Source organism: Aethalodelphis obliquidens, unplaced genomic scaffold (assembly GCF_003676395.1).
Source record: "Aethalodelphis obliquidens isolate GAN/ISIS:26980383/991018 unplaced genomic scaffold, ASM367639v1 scaffold31, whole genome shotgun sequence".
Taxonomy (NCBI): domain Eukaryota; kingdom Metazoa; phylum Chordata; class Mammalia; order Artiodactyla; family Delphinidae; genus Aethalodelphis; species Aethalodelphis obliquidens.
In genome coordinates this window covers 20,702,170-20,717,495 of record NW_020837975.1, presented here as the reverse complement: position 1 = coordinate 20,717,495, position 15,326 = coordinate 20,702,170, and the positions used below count along the sequence as shown (strand labels likewise).

The window sequence follows — 15,326 nt, the reverse complement described above, 5'->3', positions numbered from 1 at the left end:
TTCTCTATCCTGGATTACTTTTATTGTCCCCGTGTGACAGACAAAAAACCCCAATATCCAGAAAAGTGAAGGCATTGGTGCCTATTGAGCTTGAAGCTTGCTTTCCCAGATTCTTCTTTCACAGGCTTTTTTTGGCTGAATAACATCACATTCATAATAAGTTTTAAAAATGTCTAAAGGCAGGTTTCCCTCGGATTTGCTTTAGGTTCACTCCCAGAAGTCGTGGTCACCCATCTTCGAGCAGCTGCCTATGCCCGTGACACGGTGTTGGCTCTGGAAGATGCTGTGGACTGGCACGCGGGGGATGAAGTCATTGTCATCAGTGGGATGGGTGCAGAAGGCGCCAAGCCCTTGGAAGAGACTGTCATTGTGGAGAGTGTGCAGAATACAGACCTCCATCTGAGGTCACCCTTGAGGTACTGCATGTCACCTTGGCTCCTTTTAGATGGAAGAAGATGAGGTCTTCACTGTGTTGGTGTCTGACATTTGTTTGTCTTTCGATAATGCATTTTTACATTAAATAATAGTAGACATTTTGACAAGATTACAAAGCATGAAACATTTGGAAGATTAAGACTTCTTAAATAAGTTTCTCTGGTAAGACTCTAGAACTTTCGTCTTGCAGTAGATGGTCAGTGCAATAGTCAGCATAGTTCCTAATTTTCCCATACTTGTGATGATAGTTCACTCTTCTTTATCTGAGTTTTCTAAAGAAATAGAGCCCCAGATGGAGAATTAGGCTAATTTAGTGGCTTACTATTCCTAATAAGATTTGGAGTGATACCGGTCAGAATGGCCATCATCAAAAACTCTACAAACAATAAATGCTGGAGAGGGTGTGGAGAAAAGGGAATCCTCTTGCACTGTTGGTGGGAATGTAAATTGATACAGCCACTATGGAGAACAGTATGGAGGTTCCTTAAAAAACTAAAACTAGAACTACCATATGACCCAGCAATCCCACTACTGGGCATATACCCTGAGGAAACCAGAATTCAAAAAGAATCATGTACTACAATGCTCATTGCAGCTCTATTTACAATAGCCAGGACATGGAAGCAACCTAGGTGTCCATCAACAGATGAATGGATAAAGAAGATGTGGCACATATATACAATGGAATATTACTCAGCCATAAAAAGAAACGAAATTGAGTTATTTGTAGTAAGGTGGATGGACCTAGAGTCTGTCATGCAGAACGAAGTAAGTCAGAAAGAGAAAAACAAATACTGTATGCTAACACATATATATGGAATCTAAAATAAAAAGGTTCTGATGAACCTAGGGGCAGGACAGGAACAAAGACGCAGACGTAGAGAATGGACTTGAGGACACAGGGAAGGGGAAGGGGAAGCTGGGACGAAGTGAGGGAGTAGCATTGACATATATACACTACCAAATGTAAAATAGACAGCTAGTGGGAAGCAGCCGCATAGCACAGGGAGATCAGCTCGGTGCTTTGTGACCACCTAGAGGGGTGGGATGGGGAGGGTGGAAGGGAGACGCAAAAGGGAGGGGACATGGGGATATATGTATACATATAGCTGATTCACTTTGTTATACAGCAGGAACTAACACACCATTGTAAAGCAATTATACTCCTATAAAGATGTTAAAAAAAATAATGCAACAACAACAAAGATTTTGGGTGATATCTTCAGATGTGTCATTTTCTTTTTCTTTGTTTCAGATATTCTCACAACTCCACAGAGAACTGGGTGGCTGGAGAGCTCCATGTTTTAAAGGTCATGGTGGTTCTCCTCAGCAGGAGTGTTACCATACAGGGAAATCTCACTGATGAGAGGGTGCAGCTCCTTGCTTCATGCCAGAGGGCCAATGCTTCACAAGGTAGAGAAGCATTTTGTTGGGAAGTCCAGTGGGTGAAAAAGAACGTTCTTACTGTCCAATGATAAGTGGTGTGGTTGACTTCTTTCAAGTGCATGTTCCTAATATTCTGTAGTTTTCACAGTGCTCTTGATAAGTCATCATTTCCCCTCCTGCCTTCAACCCTCTTGTGAAAGAGGTAGACAAAAGTATCTGCTTGAGAAAGTAATTCTTTTTCTGGGGAAAAATATTCCTGTTAAATAATGAAATCTGGAGAGTTGAATTAAATTTCCAGGTTAGAGGTTATAATGAAGTCTTGACACTGATTCCAGGCCTCTTCTAAAATTCTCAGGAAAACTGATTAATGACAGGGTCAGGGATACAGGCAGCACATTCTTATGGGTTAGACCTGTAAGGCTCTTCCCTCCCTCCACCACCCCCACTTTTAGAGTTTGTTTTCTGAGTGAAATTACCACATACTTTAAGTAAGTGGTTGAAAAAGTCAATTTATCTTCTAGAAGAATAACAGGCACTGAATCACACTGATGTACCTATTAAACATCTATTTCAGGGATGGTTAGTTTAGTAGGTTATGTTTTGGTTTCCCAGGCTGTGGATTATGAGGCTTTCACATGTCGTGAAGACATCATTTGTCAACTTTGGTCCAGGATGGCGTGGGTGTCAAGGATGACTCCCAGGCATGAGCTCTGGATGGATGAGGGGGCTATTTATTGAGATGGGAAGAGGAACAGGTTTTGGGGGTGGGAGGGTGGAGATCATGAGTTTAATTTTGTACATGTCGGGGCTGAGATGCCAGGCCAGCCTGTTAGTAGAGATGTCTGGTAGTGTCTGGAGCCTGGAAGAAATGTCAAGGCTGGGGTTAAAGATTCGAGTCATGCCTATGTATAGACGCCTGTGGGTGTAATGTTGGGATGTGGTTGGGTAAGAGGGACCTGGATCCCACTCTCCACCCCTCTAGTCATCTAGCTCATACATGTGTCATTCTGAAAAAAATGTTTGCATCCAGTGGGTTAGAATCCAGTGACTGCCAACTTTAACAATTCTGCTGAATTGGGACCTGCAGTCCATTCACACTCTCTCGGTAATTCTCATACAGGTATTCTCAGATCATATTGTACAAATCATGGCATTAGATCATGCTGCAAGAGAGACCATGCTTCTAGGTTTACACCAGTATAGATCTGTTGTCTCCTAATGGAAAAAAAACCCTAGTTACACCACAACTTTTAAACATTACTAAGCAATTCTAAAAATAAAACAAAATTCATAGACCCTTATTAAAAAAATAATATGTCACTCACCTCTTCTTTGTGTGGGGCTCAAGTATGGGAACAAGGTAGCCAGATACAATAACAAGAGGCCTGGACACTGGAAAACATTATGGATCAATGTCATATATAATCAAAATTGTGGCAAAGTGTACAAATATAAAACACCTCTTTATTCACCTCATATATTCATCCTTTGGGTGCTGGCAAATGACTGTTGAATGGTCCATCATTTTGTATTAGTGACATTTCTTCTTTGGTTTATTAACCTGGATAATAAAGAGTTAATTCAGGAGATGATTTCTTCTCCATCCTGAGGTCAGTCCACACCACCAAATGCCATGTGTCAACACAAAGCGTCTGGACCCTGAGGTCACAACACCTTGGTAGTTGCGTGTGGTACTATGTTCATGCTGTTTGCTGTTCTCACTAGGGGCTCTGCTGGGAAGGAGGCCCTGGTGTGGGGGGCTGCTCAGTCACTCCTCTGGAGCCCTCTGCCATTTCTTCAGTGGCGTGATTGCTGTGCCTCCAAACCATAAAGCGGCAAAATATCGGGAAAGCCCCACTGGACATCTCAAGACTAAAAAGAGCCGTGGTTATGTTCAGCGCTCACATCTCTTCCCTAAGATTATCCACCACAAGAGGGTCATTTGATTGCACACTCCCTCCGGGGGATCCTTTGGATTGAAATAAGCATCTATTTAGGTTGGGTTTGTGGGTTCTAGTCATCCTCTTTGTGACAGTAATTAAGGAGAATGATTTGGGGCCTTCTGGAAATAATAGAGTGAAGGCAACATCATGTCCTAGTTATTGGATGTTTTAATTAATAATCCAAAGGGGAGAATCAAAGTAAAAGGGAAGTAAGATTATTAAACGAAATAAACAATCATGGTTTGCCCTTTGTGCCAACAGTGCCTTTCTTTTCGTACTGGGAGATTTGTCCCGAAGCATATTGTACATACTTCTGCTCCCCTTGACTTCGTTCTGTGTTTCAGGTGATTTGCAGAACTGTTTGTATTTCAAGAGTGAGAAGATGCTGGGATCCAGGGATCTGGGGGCCAGAGTCATCATTCAGTCTTTTCCAAAGGAGCCCAGCTGGGTCCAGTTGAAGGGAGTGCAGTTCCGGGACTTGGGGCAAGCCTTCTGTAAGCATGTGAGCTCGCTGACTCTGGTGGGAGCTCTGAGAGGTAAGGAGGCCCAGGCATAACATCTCATTTTTCCTTCCTCTTCCATATTCTAGGCTCTCCATGCAGGGGGTCCTGGTAGGTGGTATGTGGGGACATGGTGGGGACATGGTGGGGATCAGAGATGGATAACTATACCCTAGATCTGTGATTCTCAAACTTTAACATGCCTAAAAAGTCACTTGGGGAGCTTATTAAAATTCTCACTTAGAGACCCTGCTGAGACAAATTCTGATATAAAGTGGGCCTAGAGATCTGAATTTTTTTTTTTTTTTGCGGTACGCGGGCGTCTCACCTCTCCCGTTGCGGAGCACAGGCTCCAGATGCGCAGGCTCAGCGGCCATGGCTCACGGGCCCAGCCACTCCGCGGCATGCGGGATCTTCCCAGACCGGGGCGGCAGGAGGACTCTCAACCACTGTGCCACCAGGGAAGCCCCCGAGATCTGAATTTTTAACAAACCTTCTGATGCTGGAACAAGTAGTCCAAGGAGTACCCTTTGAGAAATGTCACTATAGGTACAACAGATGTGGAGGGAACCACACAACTCCGTGTTCTGAATCCTGCCACTACGATTTACTGGCTTTGTGACTGCAGTCAGATTGACATTGAAAAGTGTAAATCATCATTCAAGGCTAGCGGAAAGCACTTCGTGAGGGTGTCCTAACGCAGAGGAATCTCCTGCTGGGAAAATGGGAGAGAATGGCTGAGAACCAGGCACTCTTCCAGGGGATATAAAGCGGGCAGAGTGTGCAGATCTTGGCCAGACCTGAAGAGATAGGAAGGAATTAGGAGACATCCAAGGCAGGTGGGAACAAGTAGGTAAAAAAGATCAGAATCAGAAAAGAAGAATATGACCAGATGTACTGATAAAGGCTCTGAGATCAAAGTTGGAGGGATGTGGGAGCATCCAGGGCAAAATGCCAATGCCAGAATCTGAGATACAGAGATGAGAAACTTGGGCACAGATGCTGAGTGATGAGGACAGCAACGCCGTTTCACAGTTATGCTCCCCAGACCTCAGCACCTCAACACCCACATATGCACGCTTTGCCTTCCTTGGTAGGGTGGTGCTCTGGGGGTTGATGCCTGGCAAAGCACATCAGGGCATATTGGAGGTTCAGGTGGGCCTTGAGAGGTGCTAGGATTTCAACAGGTAATGACAAAGTAATCCTTGAGGTCATTGAAAGCAAGATCCTGGCTAGACAGCTGTAGCATTTTTTTTTTCTTATTTCAAATCATCTGCATGCCAAGAATGTCTATTTATCCTAATTTTCCAGATCTCTTCCACCTTATTTATTTCTTTTTATGCCCCTATAGGAGGATGGTTCCTCACATGGCTCTTTCCCTAGTTCATTAGTACTGTCAGTATCTTTGTGTCCTTCTCTCTGTTTCTTTGGTCTCATGGTGCTTATGATGCTGAGGAATATTTGATGTGGGCCAGTTCCAGTAGAAGTGAGGGGAGTAGTCACATATGAGTTATCAATGAACATAATCAACCCCCCCCATCAAAAATTCACTTAATCTGCCTCCTCAACCTCTGCTTCAGAGTACCTGCACTTTTATTTATTTATATACATTAAGTTTTATTTGAAAAAGGGGTCAGTGCTTAACAAAAGTTTGAAATCCACTGAATTAATACATTATCTCCTGTAGGTCTCTGTTAAAATGCAAATGTGTTTCCTGGGAGGGGGAAACCCGTTAACGCAGAGGTTAGAAACTTCTGGCATGCTTGCCAAAGAATCCTTTATTGGTTCATGCCCTACAGACTCCCATGACCTGTATGGCCAGCTGTCCCCTGTTACTGGAGTTGGAGAGTGTTGGAATCTTTGCATGCAAGCTGCTTTTAAAAGTTTACTGAGCCCTGACCTCTACCCACAATAGATAGCTCTGTAAACACATTAGTACTTCCTGGTTGTTCAGATGGGCAGGCGTATTCTGATGGAGTGACGTTATGGTGGAGGTCAGGAGTCGGGAAAAGTCTGCAGCAGGCAGTGTTTCCTACGTGAGTGGGTATGAATGGGTTAACTCATTGGTGACTGATGTAAGGGCATCTGGTACTGGGGGAGCTGAGGTCGAGAGGAATCTACAGTCTCTGTGTCTAGGGGACATCATAGTTGAGAATTTTCTTGAGAGTTCCAATTCAAAAGTCAAATTATTACATAATCCAAAGTCATTTTTCCAATACTGCAGACATTTGGTATTGATATAATCTCTCTCACTACCTGGAAATAATACAAAACTCCTTTTTGAGGATTTATAATTTTACTATCCAAATAATACATTTTTATTATTTTAATGTGAGTTTCCTCCATCAGACTCAAGATACACAAGTTCAGAATTTACTTAGTTTTATTCATCTTTATGTCTCTGGCACAAGGCACAATTCCTGAAATATATAGTTGATACTCAGTAAATATTTATTCATTGATTGATTCAGTCCACATACATGATGTATGATTTGGGGATCATAAAATATGCCATGGAGCCAGTGTAATGGTTTTCCTAAAATGTCAATGTCTCTTAGTATGGTAGAGGGTATTTCCCCTTCAGTTTCACAAACCACTGTATTCAACGGTGGTTATATTCAATAACTTTGCCATATACCTGCAACATTGTAAATCAACTATACTTCAATTAAAAAATTACTTCATAGCTCAGGAAATAATGACTACCTCTCCTCATGCCAGAGGCAGTTTTCAGAGATCAGTGTTGGTCCATAAGCAGTGCTCTTCACATCGTCCTTAACATCTTTTGAGCTGCTGTCCACCATATTGTGATTAGAGTAGATACCAAAGATGACGGCCAGTTGGAAATCTTGATGGCCACGTATTCCTCTGTGGTTTGGCCATACTGTCTTTTTGTCAGGTGGTTTTCTTTACTACACGTGGTCCTTGGATTCCACCCTGCTTATCTTTGGTATCTTTGAGGTACCTTGGTCTGTGCTGCCAGGTACCTTGATTTGATTTATGCTGCCAACTCCTTATTTCTTGAGTTTTATATATTGTGTGGGAGAATGTTCTTACTTATATTCTAGCTTGCTTTGGAGATGATTAACAGAATGTGAGGAGCCTTCGAGATTCCCATCTAATTTTTACCTTCCTCTTTGCTGTTCAGGTTCCTACATGCAGGGCTGTACTGTGTGGCGATCTTTCAGCAGAGGCCTCAGCGTGTCCAGGACCTTGGGCCTGAAGGTGGACAGTAACGTGTTCTATGATATTTTAGGCCACACACTGCTGGTGGGTAAGTGAAACAAGCTTGTTTAATTTTGGCATTCTGGTGGAGGACACATCATTTTATAAAAGGAATCATCCCCAAATTTAAATTTCCAATTTGTAAAATCTTTAGCTTCTGGTCATTAGAAATAGGCCGTAGTTAAAAATTCTAATTTTAAATTTAGTCATTACTTTTTGGCTAACTAAGCTTTACCAATAGGAAACTGATTTTTATTTTTTATTTATTTTTATTTTTTAAAATTTATTAAGGTATAGTTGATTTACAACATTGTGTTAATTTCTTCTGTACAGCAATGACTCAGTTATATATATATATATTTTTTCATATTCTTTTCCATTATGGTTTCCCACAGGATATTGAATATAATTCCCTGTGCTATACAGTAGGACCTTGTTGTTTATCCATCCTATATAATAGTTTGCATCTGCTAATCCCAAACTCCCAATCCTTCCTTCCTCCACCCCTTCCTTGGCAACCACAAGTCTGTTCTCTGTCTCTGAGTCTGTTTCTGAGGAAACTGATTTTTAAAGATGGCATTTCAGTTCAGGTTAATAAATATATAATGGGAGATTTTAAAATTTATTGTCAGTAATTTTAACAATAATTCAAAGTCACATAAATAGGTTTTTGTGCAGTCTCATGGAGTGTCAAACCTGGATGTTGAACAAGGAGTTAAAAATGTTGAACTCTATTCTTTGCTGCTCTTGTGGCTTGCTGAAGAAGCCCATGTTTCAAGAATCTTCTAAATGGTCACTTGTATCCACTTTTGTTTCCTAAAGTTCATTCCCCTTGCGATGCCTAGAATTATCCTTAACAATCTCAGATTGCATCATGTCACTCCTCTCCTTAAAGCCCTTTAAAAACTTCTTATTTCTCTTAGAATACAATCCAAAATCCTTACTGTGGCTTAAAAGACTCCCTTAGTGATTTTGCCTTTATTAACCTTGGTACACTTATCCTGCTATTGTCCTCTCCTTGTGTACTCTAACTGCACAGACCTATTTTATTTTAATTCTTTGCAAAGACCACACTTTCTCCTGCATCAGGGCCTTTGCACGGCTCTTTCCTTCTGCTCATACGACTCACTCTCCTCCTGTAAGAGTATCTCCCCCACACTCCCAAGGCAAGTCAATCTGTCTGAGCTCTTTTACCAACAATCATTACTTATTGATTTAAAAATTATATATCACGTTTCTGATCATGTGTTTTACCGCCAGATTTCATGTGAACATTGTCCCCTTCACACTTAGCACCTTAACTAGTGCATTTGGAGTTATATTTGTTGAAAGAAGTGAATGTATTAATGAACAACGGGTCTTTGGTTATATCGGAATAAAAAAGCGAATCAGAGGTTTTCACAGAAAGTAAGACTCTAACTGTACTTGTTAGATAGTGTTTTCTATTTAAATAAATTCTGTGATATCATCAGTGAGAAAATGTGTATGTTTCATTTAGGAATGATCTGTTAAGATAAACGCTAGAAAGGTTCTAACACCGAGAGGGAAACTGTTTAGTGGGAAATTATGGATCATGTAAACTAACTCAAGCTCGAAAAGGCAAAGAGCTAAGGACAATAGAAGTCATCAGGTGAAGGAAAATCTTTTGATTGGAAAAGGACAGCTACAGGGCAGCCAGACTAACATGTGGAGGATTGACTTTGCTTATTCTTACTTTTGTTGCTGTAAGGGAAAAGTTTTTTGAAACCTGGAGCAGAAATTCAGGGAGGTACCCTAACAATATTATTTTAGGAGGAAACAATTATATGGAATTAACTAGGCAAGGAAGAAAACCTGCAGGAGGAATTTGGCCTTGAGTACTTGGATATCATGAATTGGAGGCTCTTGACATCTACTGCATTACAGGTGATGGAATTAGAATATCTGTCAGTGCATTTTAGTTAATGTACATCCATGCAAGATGAGTTTGCAAACTCAGACTCATGAAGTGACATGGGAAGCCCAGACACCTAAAGACCTAGAAGAAAGGGGGTCTGTGGGGTTGCTCTGTGTGGATACCACATAAGTGGCTGATCTCTGTGTAGCATGGCCCGTGCTCTTTTATTCTCTTCTATTTCAAACCTCTGGTTTGACTGTGAGGGTCTCAGGTCTTGTCCAGCCTGTTCCTCCAGGACATTCCTGCTCTTCCAGGGGAAGAGAAGGGCATGCAGATGGCTGGTGACCAATTCAAATAGCTAAGGATGGGGCTGGACCTGACACAGGGGTGTGTGACATTTAACTACGAAGACAGTCAGACTCTTCCTAAGAAGTAAAACGGTAGATCTATCTCTTTGTTATTATTTTTTTAATTTAAAATGAGCTTCTGATTCATGATACTCTAGAACTAAAAAGGTCACATAATCTGAATCTGTTTGTCTGGTTCATAGATAAAAACACAACACAAAATCAAAACAAGCCACACCAAGAAAAAGAAATAGTATTTCAGCATCTCTCATTTTCCTGGGTGGCATGAAACGTGCTGAGCTAACATGATCTTTTGTTCTCAGGTACACCCCCCGAGATAAGGTATATCCCTTGGGAGGTTATTCCTGGAAGAGAAAATGGTAAATATGTAAATTGGTTTTAAAACTGTTACCATCCATTTAAGTCGTCATACATTTTATAGACAAGCCTGCTGGCAGTATGTTAGATATCTTAAATTTGTTGAACACACTAGATGTTTATATATATACATATACGTATATGCATGAAGAGAACTATAACGTGTATTAGTAGAAATAAGAACGTTGAGTTGAGTACATTTTAATTATGTTGGTGAATCCCCTTTTCTTAAATTAGACTGGTCAGAACAGGGGAATATAATAAGAAACAATGTGATCATCAGTGTTTCTGGCGCCGAGGGACTTTCCAGTACTGAAATGATGGCACCCTCTGGTATCTACATCCGCGATCCCACCAATGTTGTAGAGGTAAGATCTTCAGCTTCCAGGACGATCAGAAATGAGAGGCATAAAATTCACTCCGGAAGTTATCCAGAGTGGCAGCATCAGTGGTGTGGAATGCAGCATCTACTAGCTGCACAGTGGTAACAGGAAACTACTTTATGATTTTGGGTTAAACAGTGCTTTAGGATAAATGCTATCACTTCCCTCAGAATTCCTGTGAACACACTTTGAAGCAATATTTATAAAAAGCAAAACAAAGTAGATACTGATTATTTTCTGGTCATTTAGATTAATGCAAAGTAAAATATCTTCCTGAGCCATCTGCCGTGGTTGCTGAATTTGGTCTCGATTCCAATAATAATGACTTAATAAATCTTCACTATGTTACTATACTAATGTGGTCATATTGTTGCCCTTTAAGGGTGTTCAAAACTGAGGGTCAGCAGTCACGAGGTGTGTGAGATCACATCACATTCCAGGATGAATGAATTACATTTGACCCTTGAACAACACGGGTTTGAACTGCATGGGTCCACTTACACTTGGATTTCTTTCAATAGTAAATATTACACTACCACACTATCCACAGTTAGCTGAATCCTTGAACATGGAACCATGGACACCGAGGGATCATATATATGGAAGGTGGACTATAAATTATATGCGGATGTTTGACTGTGTAGAGGGTTGGCACTCCCAACCCCTGCATTATTCAAGGGTCAGCTATACACTCTGATGGCCTTGGATTTTTATCCCATTATTTAATACAACTTAACATTACTTCTTCTTGGTAAATTTCTCTCTAAACACTTTAAGAAATTAATTTTTCTGGTAGTTTAACGATAGATCCGTGAATGAGGAATTGCATCAGAGTAGTGGGAAGGCCATTTAGTTTCCCCTTTTCCAATAATTTTGTCCCATGGACCATCTATGAAAGGGTTAAGGGTCTCACTCTTCGGGACTCGGCTCTGAGTACCTACTGTGTCATGACAGTTATGCCAAGTTTCTGAGGACCGGAGAGAAGGAACTTCTCCCTCTCTGATCATCTGTTTTTAATTACCCTCAGCTGAATAACCCCTAATAAAAGTCATGACTATCTTCTCAACCCTTCGCCAGACTCTTAGTTACCTTTATTCCAAGCACAGTGCTTACACACTATTTTCGGTGCCTAACGGGGGCAGCTAATGTGCCAGTGAGGACAGGAGGCAGCAGTGCATGGATTGAAGGAGACCAGCCTGTAGACGCAGAACAATGAGAGTGACGTTTAACTTGTTGGTGACCACAGGGCTTGCTGCACAATTATGCCAGCAAGCTTTGGGGACTAAAGAGTTATGTTTTTGCCTAGTTTCTTGGGTAACATAATCTTGACTACTCTGAAGTAGGAGACCCTCAGGGTTGCCCAGGTCATTTTCCTTCGGGAGGCTGGAATGTATCTAAATCCCACGTTGAGTGTCAGAGGTGCTGCCTGGCTTTGCTTCACTGGGTAGCTCATTGCCTCCTGGGTGGGTGTTCTGGCCACTACTTGACTAGTAAGAAATGAGCCGACGAGCAGTTACCACAGAGAACAGTATGTAGGCTCCTTAAAAAACTAAAAATAGAGTTACCATATGACCCAGCAATCCCACTCCTGGGCGTATATCTAGTTTGAAAAGATACGTACACCCCAGTGTTCATAGCAGCACTATCTGCAATGCTTCCAAGACATGGAAGTGACCTAAGTGTCTATCAACAGATGAATGGATAAACAAGATGTGGTATATATATATATATTATATATATATATATAAAATATATATATATAATATATATATAATGGAATATTACTCAGCCATAAAAAGAATGAAACAATACCATTTGCAGCAACAAGGATGGACCTAGAGATTAGCATACTAAGGTGAAGTAAGTCAAAGAAAGAGACAATACCATATGATATCACTTACATGTGGAATCTAAAAAAAAATGATACAGAAGAGCTTACTTACAAAACAGAAACAGACTCCCAAACAGAAAACAAGCTTATGGTTACCAAGGGGGAAATGGGGGAGCGGGGTAAATTAGGAGTTTGGGATTAACAGATACCAGCTACTATATATAAAGTGAATAAACAGCAAGGACCTACTGTATAGCACAGAGAACTATATTCAATATCTTGCAATAACCTATAATGGAAAAGAATCTGAAAAAGAATATATATATATGTATATATATATATACACATACATATATATATAATGTATATATAACTGAATCACTTTGCTGTACACCTGAAACTAACACAAAACAAACAAGCAAAACAAAACAAAAGAAATGAGCTGGCTATATAGGTGCAGAGAACCAGAGAGCCACCTACAAACTTACAGGTCACTTGAGTCTTTGCAGACTGACCTGCAGAACAGTGCCTAGAAAGCAATGAAAAATTTGAGCCCAAAACAAATTGTTTGTTCTCTGTTAGATGCCTTCCCTTTCCATCCATTTACTTTCTTCCTCTTATATCCACTTTACAAAATTGAAAAATAATACAATGCATGTGTTTGGAGAATGAGATTTTAGTTTAAGCTGGTAATGTAAATTCATTAAGTATATTCATTAGGTAAATTCCTGACATTTTCACCTTTATTGATCTTAAAATTCTGTTGTTCTCTTTTCATTCGCTTATTAACTTTTAGACCTTATCACAGCATCTGAAACATAATAGTTGCTTAGTAAGAATTAATGAATGAATGGCTGTAGGTATAATTCCATAATCAAAGAATAGGGGGAAGAAAAAGGAAAATAAAGAATAGATTCCAAGATCCCGCAATCATTTTGATGACTGACAAGTAAGATGTTTCATCTGTGTCAGCATTTAGATCCTGTGGAATTCACCTCTCAGTGTTAAATTTTGCACAGTCCTCTCCAGTTTTGCAGCTGCGCCCCTGGGGTTCCACTGTGCTGTCTCTTTCAGTCTATTGTCTGGAGTGTGCCACAACCAAGGACATAGGCGTGGCTGGGAGTGTGTGTCAGAACCTAAAAAGTAGGAATTTCTCTTAGTGCCAACGAAGGTCATTTCAGTCAGTGGGCAAAAAGTAAGCTAGTGTTTATTAGGTGTGTCCTATGTGGATGATACACAGAGTGCTTTGAAAAATATATTTTAGAAATGTATTTTAATCCCAGAGTGATAATAAGGAGGCTACAACAACGATAAGGATGGCAGTGGTAGTGGTGAGGGGTGTGTGTGTGTGTGTGTGTGTCAGAAACCTATCCTCTTCCAGTGTTGTTCTGATGCTCAAGAGAGAGATATCCCTTATATTGTGAGGAACTGTCTCACGGGGCATGGCGTTTATGTTCTGCTCTGTGAGTGGTTCAGAGCTGACTGCCCCTTAAGAGGATCGAGCCAAGCCTTGCATGTGCTCAGTTTTTGTGACCCCTTTACCCACCTTGCTTTTCAGTTTCCTTTCAGTTTGGCAAAAGATTTTTTTAAAGCCACTGTATTACTGTGATTCATTAGGCTATTTCTTTTTTAAACTTTTAATTTTGAAATAATTTTAGGCTCAGAAGTTGCAAAAATAGAACAGAGAGTTCCTGTGTGTCCTCCCGCCAGCTTCCCCCAATGGTAACATAACCATAACCATCGCCACAGAGCAATGGCAAAACCTGGAAATGGACATTGGGACAAGACTGTTATGTAAATGAAAGCCCTTATTTAGACTTGAAGGTGACCTAATCCTAGTGGCTGGGCAACCAATCCAGATAGCCTAAACCCTCTCTCCTACATACAGAAGTTGACCTTAAAATCTCTGGCCTGGCAGGTAGGCAGGAAGAAACGGAGCTGATCCTTAATTAAGTCTCTGCAGTTATTTGTGGTTGTACATTGTTCCTGGAATGCTCAGACACAGAGCCTAGGACCAAATGCTCTGCCCAGTGCGTGGAATTCACCTGGGCTCCCAGGAAGCCATCTTTACAGTTCACTCACCCTCAACCCTGCTTGGTATGAGGGGATTTCAAGTGCGATATTCCTTTTTAGTTTTCATAGCCACAAGTGGTCTGCCTGCCTCCCTGCCCAGGCTGCTGCTGAGCCAGGTCCAGGGCAGTTTTTCTGAGAAGCAAAACCTGAGCTTTGTGCCTTCTTGCTGGTGAGGACTCAACACGATATTCCCATCTGAATGTACAAGGAACTTGGAAAATCCTTTGTATACTCCTTAGACAGGCTTTGCATGCATCACCTTGCAGTGTCCGGAGCACTTCATTTCCAGGCTGTCTCCCCACCGCACTCCAGCATCTGAGTCTCTGACTCCTTTATGGGTGTTTCTTATCTGTCCAGAGGCTTCGTCTTTCCAGGAGACATAACCTATGTTGACCTCAGGCTGGAAGGTCTTTGCTCTCCATCAGCGAGAGACTGTTCACTCCCAGAGCTCCAGAATATCCCATGTGTCTGTGGGCGTTGGACATTTCCCATGACCAGACCCCTGTTTAGAACAGCCAACAGAAACCCCCTGAAGACCAGCCCTTTGAAAACATCCATTTAATTTGAGGGGAATTTGTTCTAGTTTGTGAATCAATTTTGTAAGGAATTCTGTGTTTAAAGGCCGATTTCAGCTCTCTAGCTCTCTCCACTCAATAGCTAATGTATATTTAAGAGCTGCCTGAAGGGTTAACTCACTTTTTTTTTTAGTGACTACAGATGCACACCACAAGGAACTGGCTTACTTGGGCAGTTAATTTCTCTCTGGAATTTCTCTTGCTTGAATGTCCATAATACATTGACTTCCGCAAAGAATTGATTTCCACACAAAATTCCCTGCTTGCCTTAAACCCTTCCCCACAAGCCGCCGGCTGCCTGCATACATATGTGGTTTCTGCTCACAAATCGTTTGTAGCATACCCAACTGGAATGCAGAGTAAAAAGGACTGGA

The 15,326-nt window shown here is 41.2% G+C and overlaps 1 protein-coding gene across 1 annotated transcript in view; it reads left to right on the top strand.

The window, feature by feature from the left end:
• PKHD1 (PKHD1 ciliary IPT domain containing fibrocystin/polyductin) overlaps positions 1–15,326 on the top strand; it is a 404,235-nt gene that overhangs the window by 154,629 nt on the left and 234,280 nt on the right. Inside the window, exons 37-42 of the mRNA XM_027126840.1 lie at positions 206–416; positions 1,691–1,848; positions 4,109–4,300; positions 7,413–7,538; positions 10,036–10,092; positions 10,328–10,458. Coding sequence (XP_026982641.1) covers positions 206–416; positions 1,691–1,848; positions 4,109–4,300; positions 7,413–7,538; positions 10,036–10,092; positions 10,328–10,458 — 875 coding nt within the window. The remainder of the gene's footprint in view (positions 1–205; positions 417–1,690; positions 1,849–4,108; positions 4,301–7,412; positions 7,539–10,035; positions 10,093–10,327; positions 10,459–15,326) is intronic.